The 17363-nt window shown below is 32.2% G+C and overlaps 1 protein-coding gene across 6 annotated transcripts in view; it reads right to left on the bottom strand.

Moving 5' to 3' along the window:
* Positions 1 to 17363, bottom strand: part of KIAA2026 (KIAA2026 ortholog) — an 84491-nt gene that overhangs the window by 8502 nt on the left and 58626 nt on the right. For 3 of the 6 annotated variants that reach the window (XM_033122390.1, XM_033122393.1, XM_033122395.1), the window contains 2 exons: positions 3264 to 3379; positions 2135 to 2185 (listed from right to left, as the gene is read on the bottom strand). In XM_033122390.1, coding sequence (XP_032978281.1) covers positions 2135 to 2185; positions 3264 to 3379 — 167 coding nt within the window. The remainder of the gene's footprint in view (positions 1 to 2134; positions 2186 to 3263; positions 3380 to 17363) is intronic. The other 3 variants (XM_033122392.1, XM_033122394.1, XM_033122391.1) reach the window with 2 other exon arrangements.

Raw genomic sequence — 17363 nt, 5'->3', positions numbered from 1 at the left:
TACTATCACCTTTTTTTTGGCTTGGATTATTACATAATATAACTGATTTCCCTGTTTTCACCTTTGCCCCACTACACTAACCTTAATATAGCAGGCAGAGCGAGTGCTTGAAAACGTAAGTCAGATCATGTCCTTCCTCTGCTTAAAACACTCCAATGACCTCTCATCTCAGTCAGAGAAAAACCAAAGTCCGTAAAAGACCTGCATGATCTGGTGACCTTTCCCTGTACTTTTCAGACTCTTCATTTTTACCACTTTCCTACTCTCTCTCACTCTGGTTACACTTGCCCCTTTGCATTTCCTCTAAATGGCAAGCATGTTTACAATCTTAGGGCTTCTGCATCTTATTTTCCCTCAGATAACCATATGGCTCTCTCCCTCATTTCCTTTAGATCTCTATTCAAACATCAACTCATCAGGGAATATACCTGACACCCCGGTAAAAGAGTAATCGTCATCCCATCCAAACCAGACATTTTCTACTCCCCTTACCCAGCTTTATTTCTCTGCATAGCACTTATTACCATCTGACAGTTGAGTTTGTCTTTGTTGTGCATTAGAATATAAGCCATAGAAGAAATCAGTAACAAAAGGAAAACTGGAAAATTCATAAATTTGTGGAAGTTAAACAACATACTATTAAACAACCAATGGACTGAAAAAGAAATCATAAGGGAAATTGGAAAATACTTATAAATGAATCAAAATGAAAGCACAGCATACCAAAAATGATGGGACACAGTGAAAGCAGTGCTAAAGAGAAATTTTATTAACTGTAAATGCTTACATTAAAAAACAACAAAGATCTCAAATCACCTACATAACTTTATAACTTAAGAGACTAGAAAAAGAACAAACAACCCAAAACTAGCAGAAGGAAAGAAATAACAAAGATTAGATAAATGAAGTAGAGAATAGAAAAATAAAATCAATGAAACCAAAAGGATCTTTGTAAGGATCAATAAAATGGACAAACCTTTAGCTAGAAGGACTTAAAAAAAAAAAAGAAGACTCAAATGATTAAAATGAAAGTTGGGCCATTAGTACCAATTCTGAAAAGGATTATTAAATGAACTATGAACAATTATATGCCAACAAATTGGATAACCTAGATGAAATGAACAAATTCCTAGAAACATAAAACCTACCAAAACTAAATCATGAAGAAATAGTAAATATGAATAGATCTATAACTATTAAGGAGATCATATCAATAAACAATAAAATCTCTCCACAAACTAAAGCCCTGGACCTGATGGTTACATTGGTGAATTTTATCAGACATTAAAACTGAAAAGGAGGAAACATTTCCTAAGTCATTCTTTGAGGCCAGTATTACCCTGATGCCAAAGCCCAACAAAAACACTACAAGAAAACTACTGACTAATATCTCTTATAAACATTAATGCAAAAACCTCAATAAAATACAAGCAAATGAAGTTCAGCAGCATATTAAAAAAATTATACATCATGACCAAATGGGATTTATTTCTGGAATGCAAAGATGGTTCAATATGTGAAAACTGATTAATGTCACACACCACATAACAGAATGAAGGAAAGAAACCACATGATCATCTCAAGTGTTACAGAAAAAGCATTTGACAAAATTCAATATCCTTTCATGATAAAAACAATCAACAAAGGAGGAATAAAAGGAAATGGCCCTTAGATGAGGCTAAACGAGGTCAAATATATGGTGATGGAAGGAGAACTGACTCTGGGTGGTGAACACATAATATGATATATAGATGATGTATTACAGAATTGTACACCTGAAACCTACGTAACTTTACTAACCATTGTCAACCCAATAAGCTTTAATTAAAAAAAAAATTAAAAAAATAAAAGAAGGAAATGGCTTTAAGAAAAGCCATACATGAAAAACCCACAGCAAACATACTCAATGGTGAAAGACTGAAAGCTTTTCTCTATGCACAGGAACAAGGCAAGGAGGCCTGCTTTTGCTACTTCTATTCAACATAGTACTGGAAGTTCTAGCCAGAGCAATTAGGTACAGGCAACAAAAGAAAAAATAGACAAGTTGGACTTCATGAAAATTTTAAAAATTTATGCATTAAAGGTACTATCAGCAAAGTAAAAAGCTAACCCAAGGATGGGAGAAAATACTTACAAGTCATATATCCAATAAGGGACTAATAGCCAGAATACAGAACTCCTAGAACTCAACAACAAAAAAACAAACAAGCTGATTCAAAAATTGGCAGAAATCTTGAATAAACATCTCTCCAAAGATATACAAATGGTCAAGAAACACATGAAAAAATATTCAATATCACTAATTACCAGGAAAATGCAAATCAAAACTGTTAACAATATACCACCACTTCATACCTGTTAAGATAGCTACTATAAAAAGAAAATAACAAATAGTGGTGAGAATATGGAGAAACTGGAATCCTGTGGGTAATTGGTGGGAATGTAAAATTGTACAGTCACTGTGGAAAACTCAAAAAACTAAAAACAGAATTACCATACGATCTGGCAATTCCATTTCTTTATATACCCAAAAACAGAAAGCAAGGTCTTGAGATATTTGTACATCCATGTTCATAACAGCTAAATCATGAAAGCCACCCAAGTGTCCACTAACAGATGAATGCATAAGCAAAATGTAGTACATGCATACAATGGGATATTATTCTGCCTTGAAAAGTAAATTCTGACATATGCTGCAACATGGATGAACCTTGAGAACATTATGCTAAGTGAAATAAGCCAGTCACAAGAAGACAAATATTGCATATTATATTAGGTACTTAAGAGTAGTTAAAATTATAGACAAAATATAGAATGATGGTTGCCAGGGGTTAGGGGAAGGGGTGAATATGGATTTCTCGTTTAATAGGTAGAGAGTTTCAGTTTTACGAGATGAAGAGAGTTCTGGGGATGGATAGGGTAATAGTAACACAATATTATGAATGTATTTAATACCTCTGAACTGTACACTTAACACTGGTTAAGATGGTAAGAAATTTTGTTTGTGCATTCTACCATAAAAAAACCAAAACAAACCAAAAGAAAAAACAACAACAAAAAGGAATGTAAGCCACAGAGTAGGAGTCTTGTTTAATCAACACTATTTTTTTCGGGGCTTAGGAAGTTCCCTGCACACGGGGCACACAAAATATCTGCTGAATTACAAATCAATAGAAAACTACTAAGTGATTCCAGGATATCTTCCCATAATCCTAATATAAGAGTTCTAAAATAAGTAAAATAGATTATAAAGCTTGAATTACCTGTTTCTTTGAAAAGCTTTCAATAACTTTGGTTCCCATGGCAGCAATTCATTTAAAAGACGTATCAATGTACTATGCAATTCTTTTACAGCTTGCCTCCGATGATACCATTTGCCCTAAAAACACAATTTTAAAAGTAAATCCCTTAGATTTAATCTAAAAGTGAACGTCAAGCCTTCTTTTTTGAGCAAAAAACAAAGCACCAATACCCATCCAAGTGTCTCTTCTTTAGCTTGCAGAAAGGAGAAAAGTATCCTGTAGTAAATCTTATTTGACATATTTTAAAGATTGTCAATTCTACAGGAGAAATTAAAATCCATTTAGTCAAGAGACAAATTTTTTTTAAGTTTGTAAATGGGTCAACTGTAAATATTTTAATAAATAATTTACTAAGTACAGTATGTCACATTTACATAAATTCATTAAATGTGTAAAGGCTATGGCTCACATCTGTAAAGTTTTCCTATTATTCCCAAAGAGTGAGGAAAAAAAAGAAAAGTCAGGATTGTTATCATATCGAAAAGCAGTCTTCTTAATAAACTTCCTTGGGAAATTTTACAATTTTAAAAGGTTTCCAGCACAGAAAAGCAAACAAGTGGTCATTTTCAATATTATGATGCTACACTAAGAGTTAATAATTACTGACATCCCCTCCATTTGCTAAGTATTATCTGAAGTATTTCCTTCATATATACAGTGTGGGGGAGAGGGAGAGAGAGGGAGGGGTCGAGTGAGCATGAGAGTGCACACACACTCTAGCTGTTAAGAAAACCCTTCTGAGGTATGTGCATTTTAGTCTCACTTAACAAATAAATTAACTAAGGCTCACAGAGATTAAATGATTTGTTTAAGGTCTTATGACTTGAACCCAGATCTGTCTGATGCTGAAATCCATGTTCTTAGAACTATATCACTATCTCTTAAAAACTGTATCACATAAATTCAGTATGACATAGGTTATAAAACCCGCTAGTAAAAATACACCACCAGTACCCATAAAATTATCCAAATACCATAGGAACAGTAAGTTTATGGAAGTTGTATCTCTAGGTACCCACCTCTCCCGTTCTCCACAATGTTAGTGTACACCTATCCACGTCACCATCATCATTTACAGTTATGTAACCATTTGTATTTTTTTCTGTAACAGTTTTGAGATGTAATTCCCATATCATACGGTCCACTCATTTTATTTCTTTTATAACAAAAGACACCCAACTGTATGTTACGGATCACATTTAGCATGCATAAAATCAGATTTTATCCCATAGCAATTGTTGAGTCAATTTGCATGTATGTAAAACATTAAGGCAGAAAAATTACCACTCCCTAGAGATTTATGTATTCTAAATCTGTACATAAATTTCCCAATTGTATATATATCTGAAACCTTCAACATTTCAGTCCTGAAAAATTTAATCACATACAAACCTTAGTTCCTACTTCCCCAAAATTTTGTGCTTTGAATCGACAGAATGTTTATACACATAAAAGTAACAACTATATTTCTACCCTTGAGGGTTTTTTTTTTAAATCTTGGAAGAGGAATTCTTTATTAGAAGAGTAGGAAGATGTAGGATTTTATGTGCATATGAATATAGAACCTAGGCTCACAAAATGAATATAGAACCTAGCTAGGCTCATTAACTCTGTCTCTTCTTAGTGGCATGACAAATCATATGGTAAGAAAAACTTTTGAGAAAAGTTTATTTCATATAACATACTAACCTACACAGACATATCTTCCCTGTTGTCAAATGCTTTCTAAAAGAACCCAACTTAACGAGTTATACTTCAAACTTTTATTTTTTCTTGAGGAAATGTTATAAAATAGTATAAAGTGCTTATTATATATAACCCACGAAAACAAAACTATTAAGACAATAATATCTGCTGAACACAAAATATCAATAAACACAAAATAAACAATAAAATTGAACAAGAAAAAACTTTTATCCAGGGAAAGCTAATTGAGGAATGTGAAAAGATAAATGACAGCCACTGTAAATCCTTTGTGGAATGAGGGAGGGTTTTATTTCAATAAACAATAGAAAATAGGAAAGTGGAGATCTGTTCCCTTAACAAGGCATGTCAGCGTAATTTTTCTAGTTCTTAACTACCATTTGGCTCAAAAATGAAATGGTGAGAGTAGAAGTAAACTTTTCCTAGGCTAAAAAGAGCAAAAAGAGGAAAGGAATGAGGAATGAAAGTGGGGAGAATATCCTTTTTCTGGTAAAATTAATTGAATAAGTGTTAAAAGACTAGGGAGTACCAGGCATGCTACATTCTTTTTAATTAGGGGTTATTTGGGGAAGAATGGCAGATGCAGAGTTAACCTGGGCAGTAAGGTTTCTATTATTTAGATTGGTGGGGTGGTGATGGGGTGGGGAAAGCAGGACTAGCAGTATTATGGGACCTTAGGCCTAGGTAGATGAGGCACAAAAAGGGGAGACTGTGTAGCTGGATGTTATTTTAAGACATTTGTCAGCTGTGTTTATGTCTCTAATAAACTACAATATTAATTTTTTTAGAAAAGAATTTAAAAAAGGTTAGGAAGATTTCACCTTTTGGTTTTATTTTGGTTATTAAATTTTAATTAATCCATTGCCCAGAAAATATATTACTGAACTAGCCGACTGTATACAGGGGAAGGGGTCATAAATATTAATCAGAGACTAGATTTCTAATTTTCACATAATTCTGTCTTACCCAATGACCTGCTTGGGAATGTCTACGGCCTTCTAACTTAATATATTTTTTGGCCTTCTTCCCTTTCTTTAAATTGCATATACCCAACTTGGGGTAGTGGTGGTATGGTATTTCATTTACATCTGAAAATGTGTATTTAATCATTCTGTATTTGGAAAACAAAAAGTCTATTATTTACATAACAAAAATTATAGAAAGTAAAGACTGATAAAATATTTTGACTAGAAGATACATATAAATAATACAATGACCTTGACAGAGGACATCCCTCTACCCTGCGATGGAGTATGCACATCCATTGTTTTTAGGTTGATCAAAAGGGAGCACAGGTTTTAAAAGTTCAGAATCACTGCTCTGGGACTGGTATTTGAGGTAAGGTGCTTTAACTACTTGACAGCAAAAGAGAAACTCACATGGCTTATTTCATTTATCATCTTCTTTGGTCATTACAACCCAAATGGAATTAAAATATGTCCCTTTCTACCTAGTGATAGTCTCAGAGTGTCACAGTATACAATGGAACAAATGTAAAGAGAAGAAAAATTACGAACTTTTAAAAGTCAGAGATGGTAACAACCTACCTTAACTGCAGTCTAATATAAAAATCTACTTATGCTAAGTGAAATAAGTCAGACAGAAAAAAATAGAGACCCATATGATTTCACTGACACGTGGTATATAAAACTGAAAACAACAAAAGAACAAGACAAAGAAACAAAAACTCATAGACACAGACAATAGTTTAGTGGTTACCAGTGGGTAAGGGGGAGAAATAGGGGGTGGTAGATGAGGGTGAAAGGGATCAAATACCATGTTTCCCCGAAAATAAGACCTAGCCAATCAGCTCTAATCAGCTCTAAAACTTAATATCAGACCCGGTCTTATTTTACTATAATATAAGACTGGGTTTTATATTAAGTTTTGCTCCAAAAGACGCATTAGAGCTGATTGTCCAGCTAGGTCTTATTTTGGGGGAAACATGGTATATGGTGATGGACAGAGAACTGACTCTGGGTGGTGAACACACAATGTGATATATAGATGATGTATTACAGAACCGTACAACTGAAACCTATGTAACTTTACTAACAATTGTCACCCCAATAAACGTTAATTAAAAAAAATCTACTTAAAATCAAATAACTATTTTCTGAACTTTAAATCAGGTCATTCACTACAGCTTTTCTGACTGATCAACTTTATTTTCATATAAGGATAATGGAAAAACTAAGAACAATTATGTTTCTTCTAGCATAAAATTATTAAAGCTAAAAGGGAACTCAGAGGACAGAATTTTTATAGAAGGAAACTGGCTAAAGTAACATACAGGGAAGTACTTGTAGATAGAAGTAGACTTGAGAATAGAATTCTAGGTCTCCTCAATGCTAAAATCCCCTTCCTTCCACTGCACAATGCTCTCTCTCTTGACCTATACAGAAACAATTCCGAAAAAAGAAAAAGACAGTATTTTGTAAATACCTGTATTTACATCTAGGTATCTTTGTAATGCAAAAATCAAAATCTCAAATTTGTTTTAATTACAATAGTACTTAAAATTATAGTGATCTAAAATTTAAAAGTGAATTAAAAAATAAGTAAAACAGCAAGTTCCCCTATTTTCAAACACATGAGAGAATATGGATGCAATAAAAACCAGAAGGATTCTTACAATCTTTATCTGCACTAATCAATAAACAAGGCAGGTAGAAGTAGTAAAAGATCATTTGTGGAACAGCGCTCTAACTGTTCTCTAATAAAACATATATTTAATAAGCTTTATGTATATAAATTTAGCTCTGACTTTCTTTATAAACAGGTATGTGAATGTGGGGATAAATGAACTATTTTCAATGTTGGAATTCTATTTCCAGAGATAAAAAATATTTTCTAAGAATCCTAATGTGTTATGTGAACTTAATAATTCAAACATTTACTGAAAATTACTTTTAAAAAGAGAGTAATTTTTTAAAATGAATTTATTATCAAGTTTAACATAACATAGAGTATGAATTTCAAGCATACACCATGGAACCAAAAGCGTACAATATGGTTTCAATTTGAAGCTTACCTTTCAATACTTTCTCATCCAATGTCCACAGCAGCTGCAGATTGCCAGGTCCCTTTCCAGGAGATGCCCCAACTGTCAAACAGTGGAGGTTTTATAACCTCATGGGAATTACTACAAAAAGGAGCTGGTCTATGGTCACAAGATAAGGTCTTTATTGTATTATGCAGTTTTATAAGTTTTTGAATGTGATACATTAATAACCTAAGGAATCATATGGAAAAGAAACTTTAAAAAACTTACAAAACTACACAATATTGTAAAATGAAAAGCTAAGTCTGCGTGTGTGAAATGAGTGGGGAGGGAAACTTACCTTACAACTAAAGAACAACTCCATTCTGCTGTGGTAATCTGGGATGGGTATGACAGCACCAGCATAACGCTGGCTGGGGTGCTGCAAGGAGAGGGAGCTGGCAATCTACTGATGCTGGGGACATTGGTCACCTAAAAGGAAGAAAGACAGGAAAACATAAATTCCACATCTATTAAGTATCTCACCACCATGGCCATATTTTGCACATATCGATAAATTTAGATGGTTTGAATGTTAAACTTAGGTGAAAATAACTTTTTTACACAAACCATCCTGTTACTTACATAGGTTTTCTTGTAACATTGTATCTAAACAAAAATAGGTATTAACAGTTATATGAGGAAAAATTAAAATCATCTATAAATATATTTTTCTCCATGCTTTTACTTACAAATATGTTGTTAGAGCACAGAAACATGGATCACGTGACAAATTTTTTTTTTTTTTGCACACTTGGGTCTTGTCCCAGACATAAATACCATGGTGGACAAGGGACTAAATAACAATATAGCATGCTTTTCAAATAAAATGCAAACAACTTTTAGAAAAGTCAAATGGATCTGTACACAAAGAATTCTCATTTAAAATCACTAACAATATCCAAAGGAAGGTTGCAAATAATTTAAACTCATATGTATAAAAACACACCACAAATCAACTGTAATTAACTGTTTAAATAAACTAATCATTTGACATTTTCCTAGTCTAAGTAATATTAAATAAAAAGGTAATAAATATTTTTTTTTCTTATTGCTTACCTAAAGAAACTACCACCATATTCATAAATTCCTGCATGTTCAGTTTTGGAGGTAAAGCATTGCATTCATCTTGCTGGTAAACAATTCCTTGAAAAAGTGTTAATAGTATGACAGTATAGTGAAATGTCTGCATGTTAATATGGAAAAAGTTAAGCAGTATTTTAATACTGCCAAATGTTCTAATATGAACTATCATATATTAATATTTTCTCTTGAGGTACTCTCACACATTTTCAATTAAGACTAATTTAACAGAAAAGGAAAGCATTTATGCTTTATTTTAAAGGCATTCCACGCTGAATAGCATATACAACATTTCCATTATATTTCTAAATTAGAATTTAATTATAAAGTATGAAGACAACTACATCAATACAAGTTTTAGTGTCATTTGGCTTTGTAGAGGAAAAATTTAATTGCATAATGAGGTAATTACTATTATTGGGGAAAAAAATCTAACAATATATATGTAACTGATAGTATCTAGCTATTTTTATTTACAAAGAAGAAAGAATTGTTTTAGAAATTAACCACTGGATGAATATCTGAATTTGATAATTTTCAGTAAATTGGTGGTCAAAGAAACTGAAAATTTTATCAGATCTATACCTGGTATCAGAAAGGTAGGCTCTGCAATTCACTGTACAATCTGAGTCACTTAAGTAATGTTACACTGGTATCATCAGAGTTCCAAGTAAGTGAAATTAAGAGTGGGAATATCGTAAAAGCAGGGACACTATCCTACTTATTTTTACTTTCAGATTCTATCACAACACCTAGCACAGAGTAGGCCCACAGTATTTAAACTTCATAGGTAAATTTCTTAGCTAACTGAGCGTTTCTCCTTAGATGTAAAAGACTTAAAAATTGATAGAAATGTTCCTAAGAAACATGTCTTCCAGATTTTCTGAATATACAATGACTGTAACTTAACCGTTGATGACCTGGGTCCTCATTATGAACAAATTAATGTGTTATATTTTAACAGTGACTGTCAGGCACTGTTCAGGTTTCTAGGGTCAATTTCCTACATTATTAATTATTAATATGTTTGGACTCCTAAGATCTGCTTTTGTAGGTTTTTTCAATTGTCTATCAGTGTTTCATGCTGTCAATAAATCTGCCTCAAACTGCTCTTGCTTTAATTAAAAGTTCCTACTACTTGTTAGAATTACATCTTCACAATGTAAGGAATCACTTTTCTATTTTAAAGTACTAGAGTATTCACATGTGGACTCTCTGCTCTCTACGAAGGCTACTTTCTACTCGCTGCTGGATTCTGGGTTAATTTTCCTTCAAAATATAATGTATCATTTTTTTATTTTTCCAAAGGCTCTGGTAAAATGGTAGGAAAGTTTTATTAGTGTTCAATCCTCTCAGTTTTCTGATGCTATTTCTCACTTCACAAAAGACACTGAACTATTTTACCTCTAAATTTTAGGGTCTTTCCAAAGATTTTGGTATCTTCAGTAATATAAAACACGAGAATGATGTGAAGCTCATTTTTTTTTTTGGACTTAAGCACCTCAAGGATTTAAATTCATTTTTTTCAGAACTCTGGTCTGTGGAAGACAGTAAAGTAACTATTAAATAGATGATAACACAAATTTACTTGGGGCTTTGAAAAATATTTGACATTTTTAAAATGTTACTTGTATTTGAATAAGAATGTGCAATATGTAATTCAAAAGAGTTTAAGGCAAATTATAAAAGCCACACTATGCAGCTCTTAACTTTAGAAGACTCTGTTGCCTAGTTCAATTCTTCCTTGAAGCTCATTCCATGGAATGTACAGCAATTCTCTGCCTAATGTAAAAATACCAAACAACCCTTTTCCCTTTTAATTTGAATTTTCTTTAGAAGAAAAGAGGTTTTCAGATATTGTTTTTTATGAAAGTTTCCCTGCTGGGATTCAAACTATGCCAAATTGCAGTGAGTAGAAAAAGTGAACATTATTAATAGGGTTAAAAAAAAAAAAAGGAAAGCAAGACTCACCATAGGTAAATGAGGATAATGCAATCTCAGATAATTCAGTGACTACAGTCAATTGAAGCTTTGTATTACCAGTCATATACTGTTCTGGTTCACATTTCCTGTCATCTACCTTTCTTTATTTTACTATTATTTTGAATATGTCAGTTAATATTTGATTCTTCATAAAGTCTATACGTTTCTGTATCTGCTCTTCCACCCTACTCCTAAATATATAAACATGTAATTAAGAGAAGTGAGCAAGTGTCTAGAGTACATGGCGATTTCTGAATAGACAGTTTGAAAGTAAAAGATTAAATCTTTTATAAACGGACAGGAGCTAGCCTAACCAACCCGATTAAAGTTAAAAATTTATCCCCAGAGTTGGGGATAAAAATCTCAAGCTCTGCAAGTGAATTCCTGCAGGATAAGGGCTTTATTTCAATCTCTGGATCCCTACCAAGTTCCTGGTACTATGCATATAGCACATAGAAGACATTGAGGAAATATCTGCCTAATGAATAAGACTAGCATCTGTAACTAAGACAGGTAAAGAAACTTATTTTATCCATTGTGCAGAGTTTCAAAAAGGTCACTTTAATTTTTCAAAAGCTTTAAATATGACTATTTCAAGACAGTGATTTCACCTCTCCCCACAGCTGAGATATTTCTCAGTTTTGTTAACCATTAAATAGTTTAACAAATGATCTAGAATAAGAAAACAATATATATAATGATGCCATTGTAAAAAATTTAAATAATACTATTTTTAAGGAGAATTTAGAGATGTTGCTACCATATCTACAACTAAAGCCATTAAATAAAGTTAATTAAGGCAGATTCAGGACTCTGAATGTACCTAAATTTCCCTATACATTGTAGTAAAATAGATTTTGTACTCTCAAACAGCTGGCTATAAAATACTTTTGATTTGATGCCTATGAGCAAATGGGATACGGAATGGAGAGAAGAGGGAAAGATCCCATAATCCTTCACTATAATAGAGTAAAATTTCTGTTACAGGTGCTAGAAAATAAGATTAATGTATAACAATTTCTTTGCCTTATATCAAGCTTTTACTATATACAATTATGTTTTTGGGTTCATATAAATTCATATAAGTAAAATGTTATGCATAATTTGATTGTATTTTTCCATTTGCCTGTGTATCATTCCTTACTATATATCTTCACTTTCAGAAACTGTTACATCATCTTTCTAAAAATAAATTAAGATAATATGTATACAACCACGTTATTTGTAACTTCTTTATTTCCTGTACTAAGGAAGGTAAAAAGTAAATGGTGAACAGAGTAAGACAGGTCATAAATCATAATGGATTGAAGACAGCTGAGATAAATCTGAAAGTCAAGAATGTTTTTTAAGTATTTGATAGAATCATAAAGGGTAAAACTGACATTCACAAGTTCCATCAAACGCGAGTCTGAATTAGGAACATATGACATAATAAAATACTCTCAATTATGGGATCTGGTGTATGATTTCACTGATTTCTAACTAATTTTTTCAAAACATCAACTTGTTTTTCCCAATAAGTTGGCAGCAGCAGACAGAATTAGAGAATAGGGCCCTTAGCAAACACAGGCTTACACTAGGGTTTTGCATCACACAACTGACATGTGAGGCCAGATCAGATAATTCTTTGTTGTGGGGGCTATCACGTGCACTGTAGGATCATTATAATGTAGGATATTTTTGGCAGCATCACTGGCCTCTATCCATTAAGTGTTAGTACCACCTCTTCAAGTATGACAACCAAAAATATCTTTAGACATTGTCAAGTCTCTGGTGGGGGGGAGCTGGGGAGTGAGGGTGCAAAATCATCCCTGATTGATAACCACTGGATTATAAAGAACTCTGTGACCAAAAAAAATGGGTGTCATCATTTCTGAGCTTCTGATTTCTCTGTTTGGACTAGCTAATGTACAGACTTTAGTTAGGCAAGAGAAGTATTATTATTGTGTTATGAATTTAAATTATTTTAAGAATAATAATAAAGATTAATTTTATTCATTACTTGAAATTCCTTTCCAATTCTTTTTAACGTAACTTTTTACATGTTGTAACCATTATGCATATTATTTAATATGTTTTTAAAATTTAACATTTCACAAATATTTCCATCTAGTAACAATGACCTACAAATATTTTATTTTACTAGCTATATGATATACCACTCTTAATATTACTGTTTGGTTAGACTACTGTTGGAATACAAGTTTTTTCCAAATTTCCACTATTAGAGGTAGTTTGCTAAACACACCATTGTGTAACTTACTTTTAGAGGGGATGTGTGAAATGGGGATAATAAAACTTAAATCCCAAATTGGATTACAGGATTAAAGAGCACAGGCAGTTTTATAGCTTTTCTTACATACTGATTATTTAGAAATATTTGAAGTCTATCTTAAATCCTGCTCAGTACTTAATTGCTAAAAGATGTATTAGAAAAGAGCTAGCGTGTAGCTGGAAGGGCTCCCATGCAGAAGGACCCTGAAGATGGGCCACCCCGCCTAGCCACCACCCTGCACACCCCTCCCTAGAAAGGCAGGTCAGACTGGGCTCGGTCCCCACACTCTTATGTGATGACTTCTGTGAAATTGTGCTGTAGCGATGACATTGTTTTCAGGATTTCCAAAAAAAAGAAAGAAAAGATATGCTTATATTTCAATTTTAGTTTATATTGGTAACACTATCATTTACCATTATATAATCCAAAGTTTCTTTTCTTATAAATATTAGTAACATCAATTTTTTCCAAATTGTTCACTTTTCCTTATACCCATTCTCTACACAGATCTTTTGCTATTAAAGAAAAAAAGATGGAAACCTCTTTGAAAATATAAACTATGATATAAAACATAAGGAAATAAAGCAGATGTAAGAAAAACGGGATCACATGAAAAACTCAGAAATATACCCATTTCTGTAAAAGCTTGGCAAAATCTTCCAATTTTAATTATAAAGCAACAATGTAGAATAAATTGCAAATTAACAAGATCAAATTTATGAATATCTTAGCTCTATATTTCTGGAAAACTAATAAATTTGCTACATTAAATAGGATATTTTCCAATAATTAAACAAAATGTAAATTCTCTAGACTACCACAAAAATAAAAATAAAATCCTATAATTTCTCCTTTAGCTTACTAAAGAATCCTATAATCTAAATAATAATGAGAAAGACAAAATTAAAGGACTTTGTCAAACTACATCCCTCTATTTATCTCAACCAAATGTCTCACTTTAAACAAATCTCAGGTAGATAATATTAGGTATAGCACCACAGGATCTAAAGGATGTTAAGCATTTTTTGAAAAAGCCCCTAAATGAAGTAATGGGATCAAGTGAACTGGAGCAAACTCAAGCAAATTAAAGCATTTTTCTCTCCTCACATTAACCATAAATAGAATTAGTTGTCTTGCAAGAATGAGTAAACAGTCTAGATTTTAAAAGACTGTAAATCTTCCAATACAACTAGCAGATCAATGGCAGAGGCTCTAAGTGGTTAAGGAAGCTTTTTTAAAGGAAGATTGACATAGGTGAGGAAATAAGATAATTCTTCTTTGTTGCTTTGGTAGGAAAAACTATCTGGAAAGGCCCGGCAGAGAAGAAGCCCCCTATAGCAACCAGGTATTTATATGAATCCATGTTAAATTCTTCCTCACATATATAATTTCTACCTTTAGTAATCACATTATGACAACCAAATGTTCATATAAAATATACCCTCTTTGTTATTGGAGCCATTACTGTAAATCTGAAAGTTAATAATCAATAAGACAATTGTTTTGACTCTAAATACAAGTTTAGTTTTGACAGTGATATTCCTATGAAAATCAATATTAATTCTTCATTTGTCTGACACTAGTGAAGGAAGCCTACAAGGCAGGAGATCAGTCAAAATGGCTACCACTTTCACCAAGTTCATGCATTTCATTTCTAAGAAAGGCTCCCAGTTCCTCACCACGAACCCAATTCTGATAAATATGGTTACTTGCTTTGTAATCTGTAGTATACATCAGCTAAGGCAAGTACATGGACACACACAAGAAATGACAAGCTGACAATGAAGAAAGAGGCAGAACAAAAGCAAAAATACAAACAAAAACCTTCAAAATATATAGCATATTTTGGTGAATGTTTAGTTACTCATAGCAATAGATGTTTAGGGCATCGGTACAATTATGGATACGATAATGATCCTTGAGTCATCAAGAAAGGGTTAAATTGTGTTCAATATAATACAAGGAGACAGGGAAGTTTTTCATTAAATGATTAAAAGAAGAGTTCTACAGTTATGTAGAAAATTCAGTTATGTGGAACACCTTCCTCCCGAATGATGCCAGACAAATAAACTAGTATTCAGTATTAACATAAACATTCAATAAATTCCTGTAACTAACATCGATCACACTCAGTATTAGCTTTTGTAAAAAATAAGGAGTTATACTGAGATGCAAACTTTTACTGTCTATTTCCTTTATCTTGTGTGGCCATTTCATTGGGTGGAATAAGCTGTTCATAAAAGCAATCTTTTAAGCAGTTTAAATTAAAGGGAAATACCTCATATGTTGATAATGTCAATAAGCTTATCCCCATTAAGTGCAATTCCAAGACTTTCTATTTCTTGAAGAGAAGAAATCATATTTTAAAACTGATACACAAATATCAGGAGTCATGGACAAGTTTAAAATTTAGATATAGAAAATTGAATCAATTAAACTCGACATATACCTTAAAATTTTCTGATAAACATGCCCCCAAGCACTAGAATATTAAGTATTTATAATTTGTTTTCTTTTAGTCTTCTTCTATTTGTTCCTGTGAAGGAAGGCAATATGCTTATACCTCATACTACATGGAAGTGAGGTGGATGGCTTTACAGAAAAACTCTAGGATGTTTGCAGAAGTCTTTTTCTCTTAAAATACATGCCATAAGTTAAGTACATAAATCAATTATGGTTAAAACTCCATTAAAAACAAATCCCTAATTTATAATACGGAAACAAATTTAGATTCCATACATTATGTTTAACTGTAGTATAAAAAACAATTAACAAATTTATTTAACAGAATTCTGTTTAGAGTCATGAAGTATGGACAATGTACTAAAAATAAACAGCTTTTGCAAAATGCTATGAATAACACCCTGATTAAAAGACTATTCCTTTCTATTAAAGAACAGCAGTCCTTTATGAGTATGTGATATCAAAAATATTAAAAAAAACTTTTGGCTGAGGATAAAATAGTCTATTATAAAGATGTTCGTGAAATATGTTACAGAGGTAAATTTTAAAACACTTGGTGTTCCACATCAAGAGATAATCCATATACCAAATATGTGTGTATGCACGGGCGTGTGTATTTATATTTATATTTACACACACACACACACACACACACACACACACACCAAAGAGTAAGCATCTAATAAGGCTCTAAACCATTTTAATGGAAATATTTCTAAAACATACAGTTGTCTGCGTTCTCAGATTGTATACTGAACATAATGTTTTCATGTTAATTGATGGCTATCATTATGAACATTATTCTCTCTCTCCGATTATAGCAATACTCTCAGAGGTATCACATGAGAGACTTCTGAAATGTTTAACGCTGTTTTACCTCATATCAAAATAACCTCAGAAGGTTGTACTTTTATGGTACTTCAATCTCCTCCCTTCACAGGGCTATTAGTCTTTTCTAAACAGCATATAAAATGACTACTACAAATCTGCTGATACAAAGCTTGCTGCATCACTAACCTTATTTTATACATAATTCTAGATTAACAAACAGATTCTGAACAAAGATCTAAAAGTGGCTTCAGGACATTCGTAAGGCATAAAACAAAGGGATTTTTTTAAATGATAATTTTCTTCAATGCTTTATTGGTGTGTAATTGTGTTTCAAATCTGTGATGTAACTGCACTATAAATGTTAGTTAAATGGGTATTACTGATTTAATAAATAACATAATTGAGTGTTTTACCAAGTGTTGAGTGAATAAATGTAATGCCCTTATACTCTATTCTCTCAAGAACGATAAAAAAATGAAGGTAAAGATTAATTGTGAATCAATTATTTAGACTATATAGTGAAAGTTAAAAAAAGACCTTCAGCTGATAAAGGTTCTTAAAACAGACATTGTTAGACATATATCAAAAACATCTGGGGCAAGATTAAACAATTTACATCTGTTATTTATGTCACAGCTAATTAAAATTTTGTTACTAAGCAATAAACTTCCATTAAAAG

Source organism: Rhinolophus ferrumequinum, chromosome 12 (assembly GCF_004115265.2).
Source record: "Rhinolophus ferrumequinum isolate MPI-CBG mRhiFer1 chromosome 12, mRhiFer1_v1.p, whole genome shotgun sequence".
Lineage (NCBI taxonomy): Eukaryota > Metazoa > Chordata > Mammalia > Chiroptera > Rhinolophidae > Rhinolophus > Rhinolophus ferrumequinum.
The sequence above is the reverse complement of the archived record's forward strand: the minus strand, read 5'-3'. Positions and strand labels throughout refer to the sequence as shown.